General features: G+C 36.6%; 1 protein-coding gene across 1 annotated transcript; it reads right to left on the bottom strand.

Annotated features, from left to right (window-relative positions):
* Window positions 1-962: 962 nt before the first annotated feature.
* Window positions 963-23,041, bottom strand: LOC128638176 (mucin-like protein). The gene is made up of 3 exons (XM_053690041.1): window positions 22,990-23,041; window positions 21,802-21,846; window positions 963-1,388 (listed from the first exon to the last, which is right to left on the bottom strand). The coding sequence occupies exons 1-3, from the start codon at window positions 23,033-23,035 to the stop codon at window positions 982-984; spliced, it is 498 nt and encodes a 165-aa protein (XP_053546016.1). The 5' UTR covers window positions 23,036-23,041; the 3' UTR covers window positions 963-981.
* Between the last annotated feature and the right edge of the window lie 765 nt (window positions 23,042-23,806).

Genomic DNA, 23,806 nt, shown 5'->3' with positions numbered 1-23,806 from the left:
CTCTTTATAAGACCTGAACCCATTATTAATAGCATAGCACAGAACTACATAAATAACTCCAATACTTGCACACAATTGGCTTGAGTGATTTTAATGCACACTATTGTTAAAATATTTGTTCTCTACTTCTAATCTAGGCCATTTTTTTAATATACACTGCCACCAGTGAAGCAAAGTGCATAAGAAAGTATCCTATTAAATAGTCACCCTAAGTTAATCTAAAGATCTACTGAAAAGTCATAATGTAACCTCTCTTTTAGGTACCACTGAAAGGAAGAGAAGTATAAATTAACTTAAAGGGATACTAAACCCAATTTTTTTTTATTTCATTATTCGGATAGAGCATGCAATTTTAAGCAACTTTCTAATTTTTCCTATTATTAATTTTTCTTTGTTCTCTTGGTATCTTTATTTGAAATAGCAGAAATGAAAGCTTTCAAACTGGCCGATTTTTGGTTCAGCACCCTGAACATTTAGCCATCCAATCAGCAAGCACAACCCAGGTGCTGAACTTAAAATAAGGCTGGCTCCAAAGTTTTCATTCCTGCTTTTTCAAATAAAAATACCAAGAGAACAAAGAAAATTTGATAATAGGAGTAAATTTGAAATTTGCCTGCTCTTTCTGAATCATGAAATACATTTTTTTGGGTTAAGTATCCCTTTAATTAACTTTGTCCTTTTTGAATATAACATTAAACAACTGCCAGGTACTGCTTCAGATACCTAGAGTGTCCAACGTTTTTTTAGATGTGGGCCAATAATAATAATAATAATAATAATAATAATAAAAATCTATCAAGTCTTTATGGAACATTTTAATTTACATTTAAAGAAACATTGAAGTATAGCAAGTTACATCGCTCTATGAAAGTCAAGGATTTAAATAGATAGAAGTGGGGAAAAATAACAGAAAATGAATGCATAAGAATAACATTGTTTACAAAGAGCTGTGTAAAAAAGGAAATAATTTGAATGTTTTCATTATGGATTTCCAGGATTTGGAGGTTTTGGTATTTTTGGGCACTCAGAGATTTTTATACAGGGTAGACCATCCCCAGGGTGATCAGTAAGAACATATCCTGTACGACACACACAACGTGGCATGCAATAACGTGATCTTACAGGGTGCATGTACAGAGTTTTACAAGACAACTGAGGTATTCTAAGGCAGGGATTAAAGGTCATGTTTTCTGGACACAAAACTTTACACTGTGAAATGGGGACACAGACGTTAGAGTTCTCGGATTCAAAGACATAACCATCTACACAATCACATCCAGGCTGGCATATTTCATGGCAGGCTTCAGTTATGCTGTTCAGGTTGTTGCAGTTATTGTAGCAGGTCCGTTTGCAGTCTTGTGGTGTGCTATACAACGGGCATGAGATACCTGTGGAAGATATTAAAATAAATTCAAATTTCACACAAGGCAGTCAATACATTTTTAAATAGTCATAAGAACTCATGTACAAATGCCCCAAACTAGCGGATACTTGCAGCTCACGTAGAATTTGTGTTTGTTTATTTTTTTATTGACTTTTAAAAGTGTACAAACTGGCAAATGAGACAAAGTACTAAGTACTTCCAAATTAATCTCATAGGGTTAGTATATTGTAACGAAATTGATAGAGGGTTTATGGTATACCATATTTTGTTATAATTTAAATTAAAATAGACAGAGGCAGGGTCATCCATGGCCACAATGTTTTTTCACTGGTCTCCTTGGGTCTCAGCTCTCCTTTAGATGTAGTGATTGTTGTTGGAGATGAAGAACCCCATCCCCCAACAGGTATCATATTAGCAAGGTTTTACCCCCAACTATTCCATGTCCATTAAAATAATATTGCACAAAGTCAGGGGGCTTAACTCCGATATCAAGAGAAAAAAGGCCATCTCTGAATACAAAGCATTAAAAGCACATATAGTAATGCTCCAAGAAACACATTTTACGAGATCATATACCCCGAAATATTGGGACAAAACATATACTACACAATACCATGCCAAAACAGAAATGCGGAGTCACAATATTGCTCCACTCATCTTTAACCTTCAAAGAAGAATCAGTAACAAGAGATAGGGAGGGAAGATATTTAATAATCAAGGGTTTCATACAAAACACGCCTGTTCTGATTGTCAATGTTCACGCACCTAACGATCAGCAAGCTGCTTTCATCACAAGATTAAGTAAACAACTGACCTTGTGGAAAAGATATAAAACCATCATAGGCGGAGACTTTAACATCACAATGGATAATAGAGCAGATAGAACAGCACAGGGAATGTAACAAACTAATATATCCAAATTGTCCAGCAAAATCCTTTATGACTTCTCCCTTGATCATAACCTCATAGACAGCTGGCGCTCGCTCAACAAAGATGTACGTGACTACACATACTATTCCCCAATGCACAAAACACACTCTAGAATTGATTAAATACTCCTGAGTCAAATCTTGGTACCCCTACTAACCAATGCCACAATTTTGAATTGCTCCTGAGATTACATTATCAGGCATGATCAACCCACAAAGATCTAAATCCTGGACCTTAAACACAAGCTTACTCCAAGACAGTGTCATTCTTGATAACTTAAAACAAAATATTATAGAGTTCATATCTATTAACAAAAATACAACATCTAACCCTATTCATGAATGGAGAGCTCTAAAGGCTTATGTAAGAGGCCTTCTAATAGCAGAATCTAGTAAACAGCATAAATTACAAGTTGACAAACTGACAGAATTAAAAACAGAAGTAAACCAGTTACAGCTACAGTCTATACAAAACCCGAAATGCGCACTTACAAAGCAATTAAAAGCCAAAAACGAGGAATTAGATAAACTCTTAAATATTGATGCGATCAGATCAATACAAGTAATAGACACACAATATTACATTTACGGTAACAAACCAGACAGGATGCTTGCCAATAAACTAAAAGAGATCACAAAAATTACGACAGAGCCACAACTACAGACTCTAGATAATAAAACCACTAATGACCCTATATCCATAGCGAATCTATTTGCGGACTAGTATAATAAACTATCTAATTTACATACAACCAATAGGGGCGTCGATAAAATTACCGAATTGAATGCTTTTCTAGGAGATAGCGTTCATAACAGCAGGGAAACTGCAGTCATTAAATGATCCTATCACTCATGATGAAATACATTTATGCATAAAAAACCTTAACGGTTCAAAGGCACCCGGGTCAGACGGTTACTCTGGTCTCTTTTATAAACTATTGCAACCAATTTTAGTACCACAATTAACCGAAGTATTTAACTCCATAATGCAAGGTGAAGAAGTATCCAAAGAAATGTTGATGGCAAGAATTGCAGTGATTCCAAAACCCGGTAAAAATAAACAGCCCTGCCAGAACTACAGGCCCATTTCCTTGATCAATCAAGATGTTAAATTATTCACTAATATTTTGACAAATTGTCTTAACCTGCTTCTTACTAAATTAATTCACCTGGATCAGGTGGGGTTCAAAATGAATAGAGAAGCCCCAGATAATACTCGTAAAGTAATAGATTTGATTAATATTGCTACAGTTCGTGAAACGCCTTCTCTGTTCCTCTCATTGGATGCAGAGAAGACGTTTGATAGAATTAACTGGGATTATATGTTCGCTGTGCTTAAAGGAGTGGGCATTACTGAAGCTTTCCATGACACCCTCACAGCTATATACTCATCCCCAACAGCAAGTGTCAAACTATCTGGCTACCAATCCAGATCAATACATATTAACAATGGTACGCGTCAGGGTTGCCTGCTATCACCACTATTATTCACTCTAAGCATAGAGCCACTGGCAATCAAAGTCAGAGATGACCAAGAGATCTCGGAAATTAGAGTAGGATAATCAGAACCCAAAATATTACTATTTGCGGATGACATCATTTTGACACTAACTAAACCGCTGCTTTCCCTTCCCCCACTCTATTCGATGATACAGCATTTGGATTCCTTTCAGGATATAAAATTAATGAAGAAAAATGTGAAGCTTTAAGTATCAAATTGCAACAACATACTAAAAAATTATTGGAGTTAAATTTCACATTTAAATGGGCAAGGAAATCTAATAAATATTTAGGGATCAACCTCCCCACCAACATCTATACTTTGTACCACTAAAATTATATGCCTATGTTCAAACATATTAGAGACTTAATAGCAAAATTGATAAAATTCAAAATATATATTTATGGCAGAATTATATCTACTAAAATGTACCTACTACCTAAACTACTATACCTCTTTAGAACTTTGCCTATTTCAGTGCCCCATTTAGAATTGCATAAACTCCAAAGAGCCATTTTAAGATTTATATGGCAAGGCAAAAGGGCAAGAATCAATAAAAATCTCATGTGCACTAGTAAAAGAGAGGAAGGCGTAGGTCTTCCGAATCTCATTCCATATTACTCTGCACGAATAGCACAAACCCTGCACTCGTTTAAAACTAACTGCAACTCGCAATGGGTCCACATTGAGTCTAGTGTCATGGAAACCAAACCACTATCTAACCTACTATGGATCCCTGACATTATTAAATCCCCTCAAAAATGCAATTACATTGCGATTCAACACACTATACACTTATGGAAACTGTTAAATTCCAAATTCTCCCTAATACAAAACAGATCTAGGATAACTCCTTTAATAACTCCTACCTCTTCCATTGATAAAAGAATACAACAGAAATGGTCCAACAAAGGACTCTATAGAATAGCAGACGTATACAGAGGACAAAATAATATCCTACGAACAATACCAGGCACTAGACAATGAAGATAAGAATATATGGTACCATTACTTACAATTAAATCCAGAGCACAAGAAATCTTAGGAAATGAAAAAATACCCTCAAACACTACTCTAGAAACACTATGTCTCTTTGATCACCACATTCAAGGGGCGATATCCATTCTTTACACTATTTTTAACCGCACCCCAAAAGAAAGCAAAACACAACTTATGATAAAATGGGAACAAGATATTAGTAAAACATGGCCACTGAAGACATGGACAAAAAGTCTTGCTAATGGATTAATTTTCTCACAAAATGCATTGCTTAAGGAAAACTTTATTAAGGTAGCCTTCAGATGGTATCTCTACCCAAGAAAATCATGTGGGGGGAGGAATCACTGTCCCGACACTGTTACAGAGGGTGCGGGGAGAGAGGTACATACTTACATAAGTGGTGGCATTGTGAAAAAAATCAGAGGCATTTGGGAACACACATCCACACTATTGAGCTTGATATTCCAAAAGAGAGTAACTCTAACAATAGAACAAGCACTATTACACTTCCTGATTTCTGGGCTCTCTAAACAAAATAAATTAGTCATGATGATTTGCACGATTGTTAGACTAAACATCACTCAATTTTGGAAGACAACGCCACCAAGCTTTGAACTAGTACTTCTAGGACTTCTCCAGACTGGCTCCCATCTTATGGAACTCTCTGCCTCGCTCCACAAGACTCTCTTCTAGTTTTAAAAGCTTCAAGTGCTCCCTAAAGACTCTACTGTTCAGGGACACATAAAACCTACGCGAACCTTTCCTAATACCAGTTCCTCTCCTCCACTACAATCCCCTGAACCCTCTTAGCATGTAAGCCTAATAGTCCAGCTGTTTGTAGATCACCTTCTTAAGAGCTGACTACAACAGGGCAACTATTGGCAGGGCCCTCTACCCTATAATTGTTTTGTTGTACTCCCCCTTTGTTTATAGCGCTGCGGAATCTGTTGGCACTCTACAAATAACCGATAATAATAATAATAATAAAACTAGTAAAGAATAAGATAATATATCACTACAATATGGCTAGTTCAGCAGCAGAATCCTTGAACAATAAAGAGAGTTTCTTATTACAATGGGAGCCATTTATTATGCACCACAAGGCCATACTGAGAAATCGTAATTAAAATAGTTGCACCATGTCTTGTGAGTGAGAGGTCTGAGCCGAGCCCAGAGGGACTACACACATGGAGATCAAAATAGAAAACTTTTTTTTGCTGGAAGTTAAGGGAAACTAGTCTGTACTTTCATTCTATATTGATGTAGCAAATATTATTGTAGAGAACTTGATGACAGATATCTGGTTGTAAAACGAGGGAATGTTTGTTTCATGTATAATACATTTGTATAAAATTTTTTAATAAAAACAATTTCAACATAAAATAGACAGAGGCAATTATTCCTCATATAGGTCAGGGGAAGGCTTAAATAAAAAAAATCTATAGGGATTGGAATAAACTGGCACTACACTGGTTTAAAGTAAGAAAAAGAATCATTAGATTCCGGTGCTACCCCTTAGAAACCATAAGTTAACAAAGAAAGAAATAAAGAAAGATAGGGGTTTTTATAGCACTCATACTTACTTATAAGGGTATGAAGTTAGTTTAAAAAACTTTACTTTAATTATTGGTTTAAAAGATATGGGGTAACAACCCCTAACATTACACACGAACCACTACCTAATATCAAAGAAACTAAACTAAACTAAAAACAAGCCAACAGTCACTTCTCTGTTTCCTGGCTGATAGCAGGAAACGTCGGCATCAGGTGGCTGAAGTGACTGACCGGCAATATTCAAAATATTTAGAGCAAACGCGTTTCGGCTATGACCTAGCCTCTCTCAATGCTATATTTTGCTGACAGTTAGTAAACCCGAGGCTACCGGGTGCGTGGACTTTTAAACCCATTCTCAAACCGAGAATTAGCCAATTGGGTTAGTTTCTGGGAAGACGCCTTCTTAGTATCCAATGGTTACACTGGGTTGAAGACGCCTACTCACCGGATTGGACTATATGGCTGAGAAGTGTATTGGGTATGTCGCGCATGCGTGTTCATCCACTAATAGCATATATAGAAAATCACTTGTATAACAGCTGCAATATTGCAAAATTATATATATCTATATTGATTGAAAAGGTAAGTATCGTATTCAAACGTGAACCATTCAAAACACAAACTTAGTCGATATTATACTCAATCGATTCCAGTATAGCGATTGTTATATACCAAAGCTTAAAAATGTTATATCGTTGTGAAATTTTACGGCGCTATTTGCAGCTGCAATACTCTTTGTAGCCATATGTTAAACCAAAAAGTGCTAAACACTGTACATTGAAAGCTTTACTCTGATGATAAAGGATTTTCACATAAGTATCAAGCACAACTTAGGTATGTTAGGTTACGTACTTAATTATTATAATTCCCCAAAAATAATATTTCTTGGGATTTATATGGGTTTGATTCAATATATAACCTCCATGTATAGCGATACTAATTAATGTGAGAGGTGAGTCTTAAGCTTAATCCTCACTAGTAATGTATGTACCTTATATATCACCTAATATCTGCTTAGAAGTGTACAGGTGGCACAGTGGTATTACATCTCAGGCTACAATATAAGTTTTCAATTCCACTATTAATGACATTAATATGAAGCTTGGGAAATCAATGGCTTAGAATCCTACGGTAAATATCTTCTTTAATAATTATTAAAATTAATGTTTTAATAGAAAAAGTTTACTTAGATATATATTTTCTTTCTGGGTCCCAATCTATACACATATGGTATTGACCAGAAATCCTAGATCATAGGGATCCTGGTCAGGCATATATTATATGTAGACCGGGACCAGCAAGCAGTGCTATAACGTTCCATATAAGAAGTGATCTCTTTCTGCTATATATCACATCAGATATATACCCAGTAATTGTTATATTCATTCATACCATGAGGCATGACGGTATTTAAATTGAAAACCCATTTAGTTTCCAACTGTAACAATTTATCCTCAGTGTTACCTCCTCTTATTCCTGGCCTCAATTTCTCCAGACCCCAACATTTTAGGGCACTAGGTTTCCCATTATGACATTGTAGGAAATGCCTAGCGACACTGGTGATTTGTTTGGATTTGTCTACATCTCTTTGAGCTGTTCTAATATTACTAAGGTGTTCAGTTATACGTGTACACATACTCCTTGTTGTCATTCCTATGTAATATAGATTACAGCTACAAGATATACAGTAGATAACATTTGTACTCTGACAATTTATATGTTGTTTGATATTCCAAATTTTTCCAAATCTATCAACTATTTTTTGTTTTTTGAGCATGTGTCTGCATACTGAACAGTGTCCACATGCTATGGAACCCTCATATATAGGTAGTTTCTTGGCATTTCTATCATAATGGCTCGTAACCAGTGTATCCTTGATATTTCTGGCACGTCTGTATGTCACTAGTGGCTTCTCTGTTATTAAGGGTTTCAATAGATCATCCCTAGTTAGGACATGCCAATGTTTATTCAGGATCTGGATGATTTGATCACTTTGTGCGGAATAAGTGGTAATACATCTTAAGGGGGTATTTTTCTCCTTAATTTTAGGGGTGAGTAATTCAGCTCTATCTTTCAGTAATGCTCTGTTGTATGCTCTGGCAAGCAATTTTTTTGAATAGCCTCTTTCCAGTAACCTTTGTCTTAGTTCTCTAGCAGCTATTTTAAAATTCTCAATGGTGCTACAATTTCTCCTTAAGCGTATATATTCGCCCATAGGTAGTCCTCTAATAGTAGCAGGGTGATGATGACTGCTTGCATGCAAAATATTATTAGTGGACGTGGGTTTCCTATATGCTTCTGTCACAATTGAATTGTCAGTCTTTTCAATTGTGAGATCCAAAAACTCTACTTTAGATTTTTGTATATTAGATGTAAGATATAGTCCAAACGGGTTTTCATTTAATGTTGTAATGAGATCATGTAGGAGATTCTCAGGACCATTCCATATAAATAGAATGTCATCTATATATCTGGACCAGTGGGAGATATATTTGGTGAGATGTTTCAGATTGTCATTGAATACCACAGTTTCCTCCCACCAGCCCAGATATATATTAGCGTAGGTTGGGGCACACGCAGTGCCCATCGCTGTCCCACAGGTTTGTAAATAGAACTTATCATCGAATACGAAGAAATTATGAGTTAGAATAAATTCTACCATATTCAATAAAAATTGTTTAACCTCCTCACTCATGCTGGTATTTTGGTTAAGAAAGTGTGACACCGCTCTACATCCCCAATGTGTTTTTATACTCGTGTAGAGCGATTCCACGTCACAAGTTACCAGTACTGAATTGCTGTCAATATTGATCTCATTACGTTTGTTTAACAAATGCATTGTATCTTTGGTGTGCGATGGAAGTGATTCAACAATATATCTTAATCTTGCGTCTATGTATTTGCTGGCTTTTTCAGTCAGGGAGCCTATTCCAGACACTATTGGTCTGCCTGGTGGTTTACGTGCATCCTTATGTATTTTGGGCAGCAAATACAAAGTAGCTGTTTTTGGTTCTTTTACTTCTAGAAATTTGAATTCCTTCTGATCTATAACACCATTGTCAAAAGCTGAACAAATCAATTTATTATAACTGTTGAGAAACATCTCTGTAGGGTTACATAGAAGTGGCTTATAGTTAGATGAATTGTTAAGCTGACGTAATGCTTCCTCCCTATACATAGTGTCAGGTCAAACAACGATGTTGCCGCCTTTGTCACTGCTTTTTAATTGTAAACCTTTCATATTTTTCAATTGTTTCAGGGCTTTAATTTCTTCATTAGACATATTATGATTGGTAATGCCACTGTTATCCTGTATGTCTAAAATATCTTGACATACAAGATTAAGAAAGGTCAGTGTGTTATATGACGTATGATTGGGAGGTACAAATTTGGACTTAGTTTTTAGGATAGCTCGCCAGCTAGTGTCCTCATTGTCAGAATTGCAGCTAATGGCTTCATCTAACAATGCAATTAAATCATTAATGGCAGCTTGATCATTGGCATTGAGGGTGTCAGATTCAGAGTTACTGAAATATTTTTTAAGGAGAATTTTTCGGGTGAATAAGTGAATATCCTTGATAGCCTCAAATTTGTTTAAATTTGGTGTGGGTATGAATGATAAGCCTCTTTTTAGGACAGATATTTGTACATTAGAAAGAGTAACATCAGAGAGATTAATTATGTTCAATTCTGGAATGTCTACTTCTTTTTGTGTTGTGATTTGTGACTGAATTTTACTTGTCTGCGGGTTCTGGTCCCGATTTTTGCGGCCCCTTCTGGTTCTCCGCCTAAAGGGATATTGGTATTGTTGATTTTATGAGGTACAATTCTATTTTTCAGGATAGTTCTAGGTAAGGTTTCGCCATCAGATAAATCTACATCTGTACTATCACCTTCTCTAAGTTTAGTTTAGTTTCTTTGATATTAGGTAGTGGTTCGTGTGTAATGTTAGGGGTTGTTACCCCATATCTTTTAAACCAATAATTAAAGTAAAGTTTTTTAAACTAACTTCATACCCTTATAAGTAAGTATGAGTGCTATAAAAACCCCTATCTTTCTTTATTTCTTTCTTTGTTAACTTAAATAAAAAAATGTCAGTATCTCAGATAGCAAATTCTGAATTAGTCATAGGTCATTTCTTAGTAGTTAACTAGTTGCTATTTCAACAGGATGACCTATTAGTAAACTGGATATTACTATAATTAGCAAACTAGAATATGGAAGCAGACTATCTCCATTTACAGTGCCTTAAAACATGTTGAGATCTGTGCATATCCTAAAAGTGCTAAGTAAGTGAAAATAGTTTGCATAAAAAAACATTGTCTCAAAATGGCTGGCAATTATTTTTAAATATTTTTTGAAAGCAAGCAAAAATATTTACAAAGCCATGCTGTCTGGAAAAATGCCCCCCCCCCCTTATAAGTATTTAGACACAGGCATTGTATTTCAACTGAGTTCAAAGCTTCTAGGCATGCTCCAGCAGATGATCAATGTGCACTTTTGCATTCTACCAAAGCAACAATAGATAAAGATACAGCCATAGAAGGAAATGTGTGTGTGTGTGTGTGTGTGTGTGTGTGTGTGTGTGTGTGTGTGTGTGTGTGTGTGAGTTAGAGCTTTACAATTCGGAAACTTAAAAGGAAGAGTTAATTTGCAGTAAGTAATTAACGTACATATTATATTTTGTCTCTATCCCAACTTGTTTTATGTCCCTTTAAGTACTTCTAAGCAATTCAACCAGAGGAGGCTATATTAATAAAAGTGCTCAGGGGTATGAGATACATATTAGAAGTTGGGATTAAAAAAAATCAACATATTTTGAATCATAGTCCTACCTCATCAGCCGCATACAGCAGGACAATAGACGGGCTACATAAAATAGGAAAAATTACAAGACTAAAGGATATTGGGTAATATCGCTGTGGGTCTCAACAAAAAAAATAATAATAAAAATAATAAATTAATGTAATGGTAGCAAACCTTTCATAAATATAGACTGCAAACAGTCAGGCCTATCAACCACATTGCTCAATGGCAGACTTTAATATCAATTAAATGATTGAGATAAATGTATTGCCAATACACCCTTAGCAAAATTAACATTTTTATACAGAAGTCATTTAAAATATTAGAAAATAACATGGTATATTAAACTAAACACTGGAAAGTATTCTTGAGTATTGTCTGCATTTCTGAAGGCCATGTTCCAGGAGTATATAAATAAACTGGAATGAAACAAGTTGTTGCACTTATGACATTCATACTTGAGTCCTTTAACATTCTTAGGCACAGATACAAATATTGCTAGAGGTTGAACCTTGAATAACAATAGATTTCCCATTACTTTTAGTATAATGTAATCAGGTTGAGTAACTACATATCGTTGACTAATTATTTATATTGCATAATTACACGCTAGATACAACTTGTTATCTATCCCCTATTTAACATACAAATGTCGTTCCTTATGTATCATAAGACTAGTAAGGTATCACTCTATAATGCAATTTAAGTCACCAGGGAGTAAAAATTAGTTTAATAATTATAAAAAAATTAGTTATGTTTATCACATACCCGGATAGCCATTGCCTTTGGAGAAAATATATCAGATTATTTAATGTGAATTGCATTGGTCGTGTCTAGACAATCAAACATATAAGGATATTTGTGATCAATATGTCTCACCTTATCTCACTATATTCATATAAAGCTCATATGAGATTCAACTCTCAACAATACTTATTTGTATGCCATAACCTATGTTCATGATAATGCGTGTTGATTATGTTTTGTTGCATTACCTCTATAAAAAAATTTGATTTAAAAAATAAAAGTAAACTGGAATTTGTTTAAAGGAGGGCTACTAAAATGGTACATGGTCTAAAGACTAAAACTTACAAGAATTCATGACCTAAATATATCTACTTTAGAGGAGAGATTCGAGAGGGGTGATATGATAGAAAATTTAAAGTATATTACGGGGTTTAATAAAGCTGAGAAAGCATTTTGCACAAACAGAACAACACCAGAAAAGGGATCATGATCTCAAGTTGAGTAATAGGTTCAGGGCTAAATGGCAGAAGTACTTTTTTACAATAAGGTTGGTTAACTTATGGAATAAACTTTAACTGTAAAGACAGACACAGGGTTAGATTATGAGTGGCCTGCTAATTGTTGAGCACAAGCAATAAGGGGTTTATTGAGGCTCTTTGAATTTAACGCGTGCTGGGGTATGGTAATTTCATATATATACAGGGAGTGCAGAATTATTAGGCAAGTTGTATTTTTGAGGATTAATTTTATTATTGAACAATAACCATGTTCTCAATGAACCCAAAAAACTCATTAATATCAAAGCTGAATAGTTTTGGAAGTAGTTTTTAGTTTGTTTTTAGTTATAGCTATTTTAGGGGGATATCTGTGTGTGCAGGTGACTATTACTGTGCATAATTATTAGGTAACTTAACAAAAAACAAATATATACCCATTTCAATTATTTATTTTTACCAGTGAAACCAATATAACATCTCAACATTCACAAATATACATTTCTGACATTCAAAAACAAAACAAAAACAAATCAGTGACCAATATAGCCACCTTTCTTTGCAAGGACACTCAAAAGCCTGCCATCCATGGATTCTGTCAGTGTTTTGATCTGTTCACCATCAACATTGCGTGCAGCAGCAACCACAGCCTCCCAGACACTGTTCAGAGAGGTGTACTGTTTTCCCTCCTTGTAAATCTTACATTTGATGATGGACCACAGGTTCTCAATGGGGTTCAGATCAGGTGAACAAGGAGACCATGTCATTAGATTTTCTTCTTTTATACCCTTTCTTGCCAGCCACGCTGTGGAGTACTTGGATGCGTGTGATGGAGCATTGTCCTGCATGAAAATCATGTTTTTCTTGAAGGATGCAGACTTCTTCCTGTACCACTGCTTGAAGAAGGTGTCTTCCAGAAACTGGCAGTAGGACTGGGAGTTGAGCTTGACTCCATCCTCAACCCGAAAAGGCCCCACAAGCTCATCTTTGATGATACCAGCCCAAACCAGTACTCCACCTCCACCTTGCTGGCGTCTGAGTCGGACTGGAGCTCTCTGCCCTTTACCAATCCAGCCACGGGCCCATCCATCTGGCCCATCAAGACTTACTCTCATTTCATCAGTCCATAAAACCTTAGAAAAATCAGTCTTGAGATATTTCTTGGCCCAGTCTTGACGTTTCAGCTTGTGTGTCTTGTTCAGTGGTGGTCGTCTTTCAGCCTTTCTTGCCTTGGCCATGTCTCTGAGTATTGCACACCTTGGGCTTTTGGGCACTCCAGTGATGTTGCAGCTCTGAAATATGGCCAAACTGGTGGCAAGTGGCATCTTGGCAGCTGCACGCTTGACTTTTCTCAGTTCATGGGCAGTTATTTTGCGCCTTGGTTTTTCCACACGCTTCTTGCGACCCTGTTGACTATTTTGAATGAAACGCTTGATTGTTCGATGATCACGCTTCAGAAGCTTTGCAATTTTAAGAGTGCTGTATCCCTCTGCAAGATATCTCACTATTTTTGACTTTTCTGAGCCTGTCAAGTCCTTCTTTTGACCCATTTTGCCAAAGGAAAGGAAGTTGCCTAATAATTATGCACACCTGATATAGGGTGTTGATGTCATTAGACCACACCCCTTCTCATTACAGAGATGCACATCACCTAATATGCTTAATTGGTAGTAGGCTTTCGAGCCTATACAGCTTGGAGTAAGACAACATGCATAAAGAGGATGATGTGGTCAAAATACTCATTTGCCTAATAATTCTGCACTCCCTGTATATAGAACATTGGAATGTGAAATATTCATATTTCATGTCAGGTTAGCACACTTGTTTAAACATGATCAAGTTTGCGCACAAGTTTCCCCCCCACACACTATTCATGCTTCATTGATGTCTATGGGGGAATACATTAACGCTTTCGCAATATTCGAAGTACGGCTTTTTGCTTGCATTGGGTTAGTGTTTGTGCAACAACGTTTTACTTTCAACTTGTAATACGTGCGTGCAAAAAGCCTACGTTTAGCAAATTTAATGCAGGAGCGATAAATTGTACTCCACTCGTAATCTAGCCCACTGTGGGGTACCTCTAGAATACCTGGGATAAGCATAGTGTTATCCTACAATTAATCTTATACTTTATAGGAAATATGTGCTGACTTGTTGGGTATATGCTTTTTGTCTGCCTTCAAAATGTTGTTGTTTCTTTTTATAGATTTTGTTTTAAATATTGTAAGTGTACGTTTTAAAATAGTTAATGATAAAATATATATCTTGTGTACATGATTTTACTTTTTATGTTATTTTTTATGGTTTTGGTGGTAGCCCTTTCCTTTAGCTATAGACATCTGATCTTTGGGGACACAATGCAAAAAAAAAAAAAAGATATTTGAATTTCGTTTTTAATTTTTCGTTACATATTTTTGAATACCTTCAACTGTACATTACAAGTGTAATTCCACTTGATCATACTTTGATGTGATTAAGGAATACCTCTGTATTTTATAATACCCTTTTTAAAGTTAAAGAGACAGTAAAGTCAAAACTAAACTTACATGATTCAGAGAGGGCATGAAATTTTAAACAACTTTCCAATTTACTTTTATCATCAAATTTGCTTTGTTCCCTTGGTGGCTCATCATACGCCAACCTATTTTTAGGTTGGTGGGAAGCTGAGCACATTTTTGGAGGTAGAAATCCTTTCAGGTCGTCTATTAAGATCTACAAAAGATTTATACACGACCTGCTGTTTGTCTGGACTGGCAGTAAAGAGGAAGCCATACAGTTTGTTGACTATCTCAATCAAAACCAAGTAAATTTGAAATTTACAATGGAGTTTGACAAAGAACGGATAAACTATTTGGATGTAACCCTAATAGGGACTAGCCACAAGATTGTTGAAAGTGAATTATGCAGGGAACCTATTTCTAAAAACACGCTGTTACATGCCAAGAGTAACCATCCAGTGCATGTCCCGTTCACAATAGCGAAGGGACAATTCGCAAGGATAAAACGCAATTGCACAAATCATGAAATTTACAAGAAAGAGTGTGAGTTATTGACACACAAACTAAAAGAAAGAGGATACTCAAATAGGGTTATCAAAAAGGCAAGGTCACAAGCTGATCTCTGTGATCGCAAGGAGCTGTTGAGAGACAAACAGAAACAAGGGGGCTCAGAGGATAATAAGACAACCTTTGTAACAGATTATAGCAATCAATATTCGACAGTCTGTAAGATAGTGAGAAAACATCTACCAATTCTTTTAGCAGATAATAAACTAAAACCATTTATCAAAGAAGGATGTAGATTCTCATATAGGTGTGCAAAAACCCTAGTTAATGCAGGTTCAGGAAGTTCGTGGCTTAGACATAAAGGAACGTATAAATGTGGCAAAAGCCGATGCAAAGCATGTAACTTTGTAGAAGTAACAGATAAATTTGTCTCTTATGCCACCAACAAAGAATATACAACATCACAATGTATCAACTGTTCAATGAACTTTGTGGTTTATCTTGCTGAATGCAACTGCTGCAAAAAACAATATGTAGGCCTCACGACAAGAGACGGGAGGTTGAGGATTAGAGAACACCTCAATAACATTGAGAATGAGAAAGAGAGTTCAGCATTAGCCCTCTATTTCGTAAAAGACCATAAAGGAAATGTAGATTCTTTCAGATGGAAGAGTATAGAGAGAGTACTACCCCCAAAGAGAGGAGGAGATAGGACAAAGCTATTGTATCGAAGGGAGGCTTGTTGGATTTTTACACTGCAAACCAGAATCCCTAAAGGATTCAATTCCATGATTGATTTAATCAATCATTGGGAATAGGTTGGTAGCCGCTGTCTCCTAAACCATATTCTTTTAACATTTGACTACAGCCTGATAGAGATTATTTAGTGAATATACTTGTAGACCCAATTGCAGCCAGGTTAAGCAGTTAAAACTTTGGTTTGGCCACTAGATGCAGGTTCCAGAACATAATTTTACCAGCATATAGGTACTTGTCTGCTATTTAAAATAAGAGGAAGTGTATTTCCAGTAAGGTCTATCTCAGGCTATATAATGTTCTGATTTAACTCTTTCGAAATGACTTATCATAAGACAAGAGTTGATACATGAATAATATAATATTTTTCAATAATAATTTTCGAAATTATTTTACATGTTTGTTTTGTTATCTGACAATTCTAACAGTGGTTTATGGATGTTAAATTTAACCTATATATTACAGACTGAGAGAGAGATAGAAATATTGTACAACCCTTGTATGATCTATGTATTTAATGAATAGCCTTAAAATATGTGGGGTTTTACATGAGTTAGAAAATGTCTATACATGTACAGTGGGGCAAAAAAGTATTTAGTCAGCCACCAATTGTGCAAGTTCTCCCACTTAAGAAGATGAGAGAGGCCTGTAATTTTCATCATAGGTATACCTCAACTATGAGAGACAAAATGTGGAAACAAATTCAGGCAATCACACTGTCTGATTTGGAAAGAATTTATTTGCAAATTATGGTGGAAAATAAGTATTTGGTCAATATCAAAAGTTCATCTCAATACTTTGTTATATATCCTTTTTTGGCAATGACAGAGGTCAAACGTTTTCTGTAAGTCTTCACAAGGTTGTCACACACTGTTGCTGGTATGTTGGTCCATTCCTGCATGCAGATCTCCTCTAGAGCAGTGATGTTTTGTCGCTGGGCAACACGGACTTTCAACTCCCTCCAAAGGTTTTCTATGGGGTTGAGATCTGGAGACTGACTAGGCCACTCCAGGACCTTGAAATGCTTCTTACGAAGCCACTCCTTCACTGCCCGGGCGGTGTGTTTGGGATCATTGTCATGCTGAAAGACCCAGCCATGTTTCATCTTCAATGCCCTTGCTGATGGAAGGAGGTTTGCACTCAAAATCTCACAATACATGGCCCCATTAATTCTTTCATGTACACGGATCAGATGTCCTGTTCCCTTTGCAGAGAAACAGCCCCAAAGCATGATGTTCCCACCCCCATGCTTCACAGTAGGTATGGTGTTCTTTGGTTGAAACTCAGCATTCTCTCTCCTCCAAACACGACGAGTTGTGTTTCTACCAAACAGTTCTACTTTGGTTTCATCTGACCATATGACATTCTCCCAATCAGCTTCTAGATCATCCAAATGCTCTCTAGCATACTTCAGGCGGGCCCGGACATGTACTGGCTTAAGCAGGGGGACACGTCTGGCACTGCAGGATTTGAGTCCCTGGCGGCGTAGTGTGTTACTGATGGTAGCCTTTGTAACGTTGGTCCCAGCTCTCTGCAGGTCATTTACTAGGTCCCCCCGTGTGGTTCTGGGATGTTTCCTCACCTTTCTTGTGATCATTTTGACCCCACGGGGTGAGATCTTGCGTGGAGCCCCAGATCGAGGGAGATTATCAGTGGTCTTGTATGGCTTCCATTTTCTTATTATTGCTCCCACAGTTGATTTCTTCACACCAATATGCTTGCCTATTGCAGATTCAATCTTCCCAGCCTGGTGCAGGTCTACAATTTTGTTTCTGGTGTCCTTCGACAGCTCTTTGGTCTTCACCATAGTGGAGTTTGGAGTGTGACTGTTTGAGGTTGTGGACAGGTGTCTTTTATACTGATAACAAGTTCAAACAGATTCCATTAATACAGGTAATGAGTGGAGGACAGAGGAGCCTCTTAAAGAAGAAGATACAGGTCTGTGAGAGCCAGAAATCTTGCTTGTTTGTAGGTGACCAAATACTTATTTTCCACCATAATATGCAAATAAATTTTTTCCAAATCAGACAATGTGATTGTCTGGATTTGTTTCCACATTTTGTCTCTCATAGTTGAGGTATACCTATGATGAAAATTACAGGCCTCTCTCATCTTCCTAAGTGGGATAACTTGCACAATTGGTGGCTGACTAAATACTTTTTTGCCCCACTGTATCTCTTATGACTTTTATGTATCCAATGAATCTCTATTAGTTTGACTTTTGTATTATTTGTACTGATTTACAGATAGTAGTGCCTTTTATGAGGAAAACGTGTAAGTATAACTCTTTTCTATCAAATGTGGCTCATAGAATAAATATATATACAGGGAGTGCAGAATTATTAGGCAAATGAGTATTTTGACCACATCATCCTCTTTATGCATGTTGTCTTACTCCAAGCTGTATAGGCTCGAAAGCCTACTACCAATTAAGCATATTAGGTGATGTGCATCTCTGTAATGAGAAGGGGTGTGGTCTAATGACATCAACACCCTATATCAGGTGTGCATAATTATTAGGCAACTTCCTTTCCTTTGGCAAAATGGGTCAAAAGAAGGACTTGACAGGCTCAGAAAAGTAAAAAATAGTGAGATATCTTGCAGAGGGATGCAGCACTCTTAAAATTGCAAAGCTTCTGAAGCGTGATCATCGAACAATCAAGCGTTTCATTCAAAATAGTCAACAGGGTCGCAAGAAGCGTGTGGAAAAACCAAGGCGCAAAATAACTGCCCATGAACTGAGAAAAGTCAAACGTGCAGCTGCCAAGATGCCACTTGCCACCAGTTTGGCCATATTTCAGAGCTGCAACATCACTGGAGTGCCCAAAAGCACAAGGTGTGCAATACTCAGAGACATGGCCAAGGTAAGAAAGGCTGAAAGACGACCACCACTGAACAAGACACACAAGCTGAAACGTCAAGACTGGGCCAAGAAATATCTCAAGACTGATTTTTCTAAGGTTTTATGGACTGATGAAATGAGAGTGAGTCTTGATGGGCCAGATGGATGGGCCCGTGGCTGGATTGGTAAAGGGCAGAGAGCTCCAGTCCGACTCAGACGCCAGCAAGGTGGAGATGGAGTACTGGTTTGGGCTGGTATCATCAAAGATGAGCTTGTGGGGCCTTTTCGGGTTGAGGATGGAGTCAAGCTCAACTCCCAGTCCTACTGCCAGTTTCTGGAACACACCTTCTTCAAGCAGTGGTACAGGAAGAAGTCAGCATCCTTCAAGAAAAACATGATTTTCATGCAGGACAATGCTCCATCACACGTGTCCAAGTACTCCACAGCGTGGCTGGCAAGAAAGGGTATAAAAGAATAAAATCTAATGACATGGCCTCCTTGTTCACCTGATCTGAACCCCATTGAGAAACTGTGGTCCATCATCAAATGTGAGATTTACAAGGAGGGAAAACAGTACACCTCTCTGAACAGTGTCTGGGAGGCTGTGGTTGCTGCTGCACGCAATGTTGATGGTGAACAGATCAAAACACTGACAGAATCCATGGATGGCAGGCTTTTGAGTGTCCTTGCAAAGAAAGGTGGCTATATTGGTCACTGATTTGTTTTTGTTTTGTTTTTGAATGTCAGAAATGTATATTTGTGAATGTTGAGATGTTATATTGGTTTCACTGGTAAAAATAAATAATTGAAATGGGTATATATTTGTTTTTTGTTAAGTTGCCTAATAATTATGCACAGTAATAGTCACCTGCACACACAGATATCCCCCTAAAATAGCTATAACTAAACACAAACTAAAAACTACTTCCAAAACTATTCAGCTTTGATATTAATTAGTTTTTTTGGGTTCATTGAGAACATGGTTGTTGTTCAATAATAAAATTAATCCTCAAAAATACAACTTGCCTAATAATTCTGCACTCCCTGTATATATATATATATATATATATATATATATATATATATATATATATATATATCTATCTTGCTATTTACTCCTTTTGGGAGAGCCAGTAAGCTATATACATACACGCTTTCATTTTTTCTTTTGTTAATCACATTAATTGGTGTTTAAGTATAGCGCTAAGGTTTTTGATTACACACGCTGTTTTGTATGCACATTTTTTTGTAATAGATTTAAGTCCAAGTTGTATACATATTCATTAGGCATGCACATGTATGTGTTCCTTTAAAAGGATCCCTTCGGCACCTGGATGTTAACTATGATTACGGGGTTTACCTGAACGCGTCAGTGACATCAGCAGGGCCGAGGTCGTAGCCTTTGATTTTAGTATGGCAGGTTCACTTGCCAGTGGTCTGTCTGTTGTTTTAGAGTTTTGAAATAAAGTTACCCTTTTACACACCTATATTGAAGCCGGACTGGGTGATTTTCGCTTATCCCTTGGTGGCTCAAACTGATTTCTAAACCGTTGAAAACTGCCTCTTAGCTCAGAACATTTTGAAAGTTTTTCACAGTTAGACAGTGTTAGTTCATGTGTGTCATATAGATAACATTGTGCTCACTCCCGTGAAGTTATTTAGGAGTCTTCACTGATTGACTATACTGCATGTCTGTCAAAAGCACTTAGATAAGGAGGCTGTCTGCAGAGGCTTAGATACAAGGTAATCACAGAGGTAAAAAGTATATTAATATAACTGTAATGGTTATGCAAAAACGGGAAATGGGTAATAAAGGGATCACCTATCTTTTTAAATAAGATTTTTTGGTGTAGACTGTCCCTCTAAGCTTCAATAGAAGTGCATGTTGTTGATTTCTGAAGAGTTTAATTTAAGAAGTTTGTAGATATTTGTTATCTTGTAGTGCATGAAGGATAACGATAGATTCAGATGAATAAATATATAATCCTCTAAATAGCATGATGATAAAATGGGCTTGATTATCAAGTAAAAATAGAAAAGGCAGCACCAGCATTAGATTAAAAAAAACTCACTTTATTCTCTTACAGGCAAAACAGGTGTGACATGGAAAGAACGTCTGACGCGTTTCACGCCCCCTAGTGGCGTTTCATCAGTCTGTGATGAAACGCCACTAGGGGGCGTGAAACGCGTTAGACGTTCTTTCCATGTCACACCTGTTTTGCCTGTAAGAGAATAAAGTGAGTTTTTTTTTAATCTAATGCTGGTGCTGCCTTTTCTATTTTTATATGCTGCATTGTGGCAATCGATTCATTGCCAATTTCAGGCACTGCACCCAGTCACCGCATAACCTTCCTGTTTAATTTTGCCATCACTACGGCGGCGTCTGTGACGTCATCACCCTGAGCCACAGTCCGGACCGGCATGGGAGTTTGGAGCGGCCGCTTGCCTTATACCTCCGCTTGATTATCAAGCCCTTTACCTCCTTTGTCTGCAAGTTTGCACAAGAGAACCTGCAGTCAGGATTTATCAAGCAGCGGTCATCATACCGCTGGTTCCCTACCCTGTTCTCCACCTCTTAGGTCTGACCGGGGAGATTGACAACTCCTGCTCACACGTGATTGGCTGTGCGCGGGCAGGAGGGGGCTCGCATGCAATCTTAAATTCTGACAGCGGATTGCTGGCCGCCAGAGGAGAGCTCGGGTGGACAGGGGCGAATATTTATGCCCCTCTCCGTCAGATAGATAAATCAACCTCAAAATGTATACATTTTAGTTTATTACCTACCTGTGGCATCAGCGTGAATTGGGTTCACCAAACACAAGTAGATAGCTGGGAAAAGGAGAAATATTGATACAATTTATATAAAAAAGTATGGTGTACACTTTAGGTTGACGTACAAATGAACTGTAACCAGTGTATAATAAATTCTTTATTTGTATTCCTTGATATATTTTGCATCCTGCAATTGAAATGGCACACGTGGATAGTATATATTTTCCCAGATCATTATATGAACCACATTTTGTTTTATTCTATGTTGTAATAATGACTGTAATGGCAGAAGCAGGTTATTTTATACTATTACAAAATGTTCCCTAATAGAGCTAGAGTATGTGTCAAAATTTAGGAGCCATGCCAACATTTCAGGGTCCAGCGATTTAATACCTTGATTTACAAAAACACATGTGGAGCTGTGACTTAAAAGGACAGTCTACTTGAAAGTTTTTATTGTTTATAAAGATAGATAATCCCTTTATTACCAATTCCCCTGTTTTGCATAACTAACACTATTATATTAATATACTTCATCCCTCTGTATGAAGACTGCCCCTTATCTTAGTGCTTTTTACAAAATTGCATCTTAGCCAATTAGTGCTGGTTCCTGCATAACTCCACGTGAGTGAGCACATTGTTATCTATATGACACAAATGAACTAGCACTGCCTGACTGTAAAAAGCTAATAAAAAGCCCTGGGATAAGGCACATTTACAGGTTATAAAGTATAATAATATAATAACTTTAGTTATGCAAAGCTGGGGAATGGTTAGTAAAAGGTATTATCTAGATTTTTAAACTAAAATGTTTTATTAAGTAGACTGTCCCTTTAAAGCAGCTTTCTTTTAAAAATAACAGCATACAGCAATTTGCAAGCTGTCAGATTTTTGCTAATATCTATCTTTTTAAACAATGACAATGTTCAAGTAGACTGTCCCTTTAACAGCTAACAGCCAGCTGAAAATGGTTAACATCCCCATTGGAAACTTTACCATGGTCTCTTGAAAGTGCCCTTAATTACCTGACAATATTACATCAGTGTCTAAAATCAATTCCTTGCATTGTTGTGCCTGATATTGGGTTAAAACTTGTTAGATGGTAATGTTTAATATTTATTCATACAATTTCACATTTTTTTATCTGAATGAATAAGGGGAACTGACCTATGTATTTCATTTTATATTCGGTCTACTTACCAAAAATTAGCAGCTTCATCGAAGAACCCAAGATCCAAAATCTCATCTTGAATTTCTGAGTCAAAGAAATGGATAATGGTAAGTAATTCAATGTAGTTAATCAGGGATAAGCATTCTGCAGAAACATACAATGGGTATCCAAAACTACTAAGCCCACAAATCTCTGCTCCCAGATCACTATTTAGTGTATCTTGGTTAAAGTATTTAATCTATTTGCCTAAAGGTCAGTGCAGCAGTTTTTTTTATAGGTTACGCTAATCATTTCCCTATTTCATTACATTAACAAGTACATTTTAAACACTTCATAAATTTAAAGACATTCAATAAATTTAGATCAGATTTTCAGTATTTCAGTAAATGATGATTCCCACAAAACTGCCAATTTTCAAAAGTGTTAAAATACTTTTCTAGTCAAAGTACCTAGTAACTAGTTAGGAGGCAAAATGTAGTAGTCATGAGAGAAATGTATTAGCCAACTTAATTTAAAGATAGACAAAGAGAATTAAAGACAGAAAAAACACCTGTTGCAGAATTCAGGTCTGATTTGCTGTTTTCACATAGTCTGTGTTGTGTAATATAATAAATACAAACTGGCAACTCCCTAATTAAGAAATAAATTGTGTTAACTTCCGGTTTGTCAGCTTCTTATGAAAGTATGTTTTCTGACATAAAAGGTAGATAGATACATTGTAGTTATTCCAATCCATTAGAAAAATTATTCCAGGTATTTCCATGGGTTTTCAAATTTGTCATCTCATAATTTGTATTTAAAGTGTTTTTTTAGTGTACTTGTACCATGTCAATCCTAATACAGTAC

The sequence above is a fragment of the Bombina bombina genome, chromosome 8, assembly GCF_027579735.1.
Source record: "Bombina bombina isolate aBomBom1 chromosome 8, aBomBom1.pri, whole genome shotgun sequence".
Classification (NCBI taxonomy): domain Eukaryota; kingdom Metazoa; phylum Chordata; class Amphibia; order Anura; family Bombinatoridae; genus Bombina; species Bombina bombina.
This window is presented reverse-complemented; position numbering and strand designations above follow the sequence as displayed.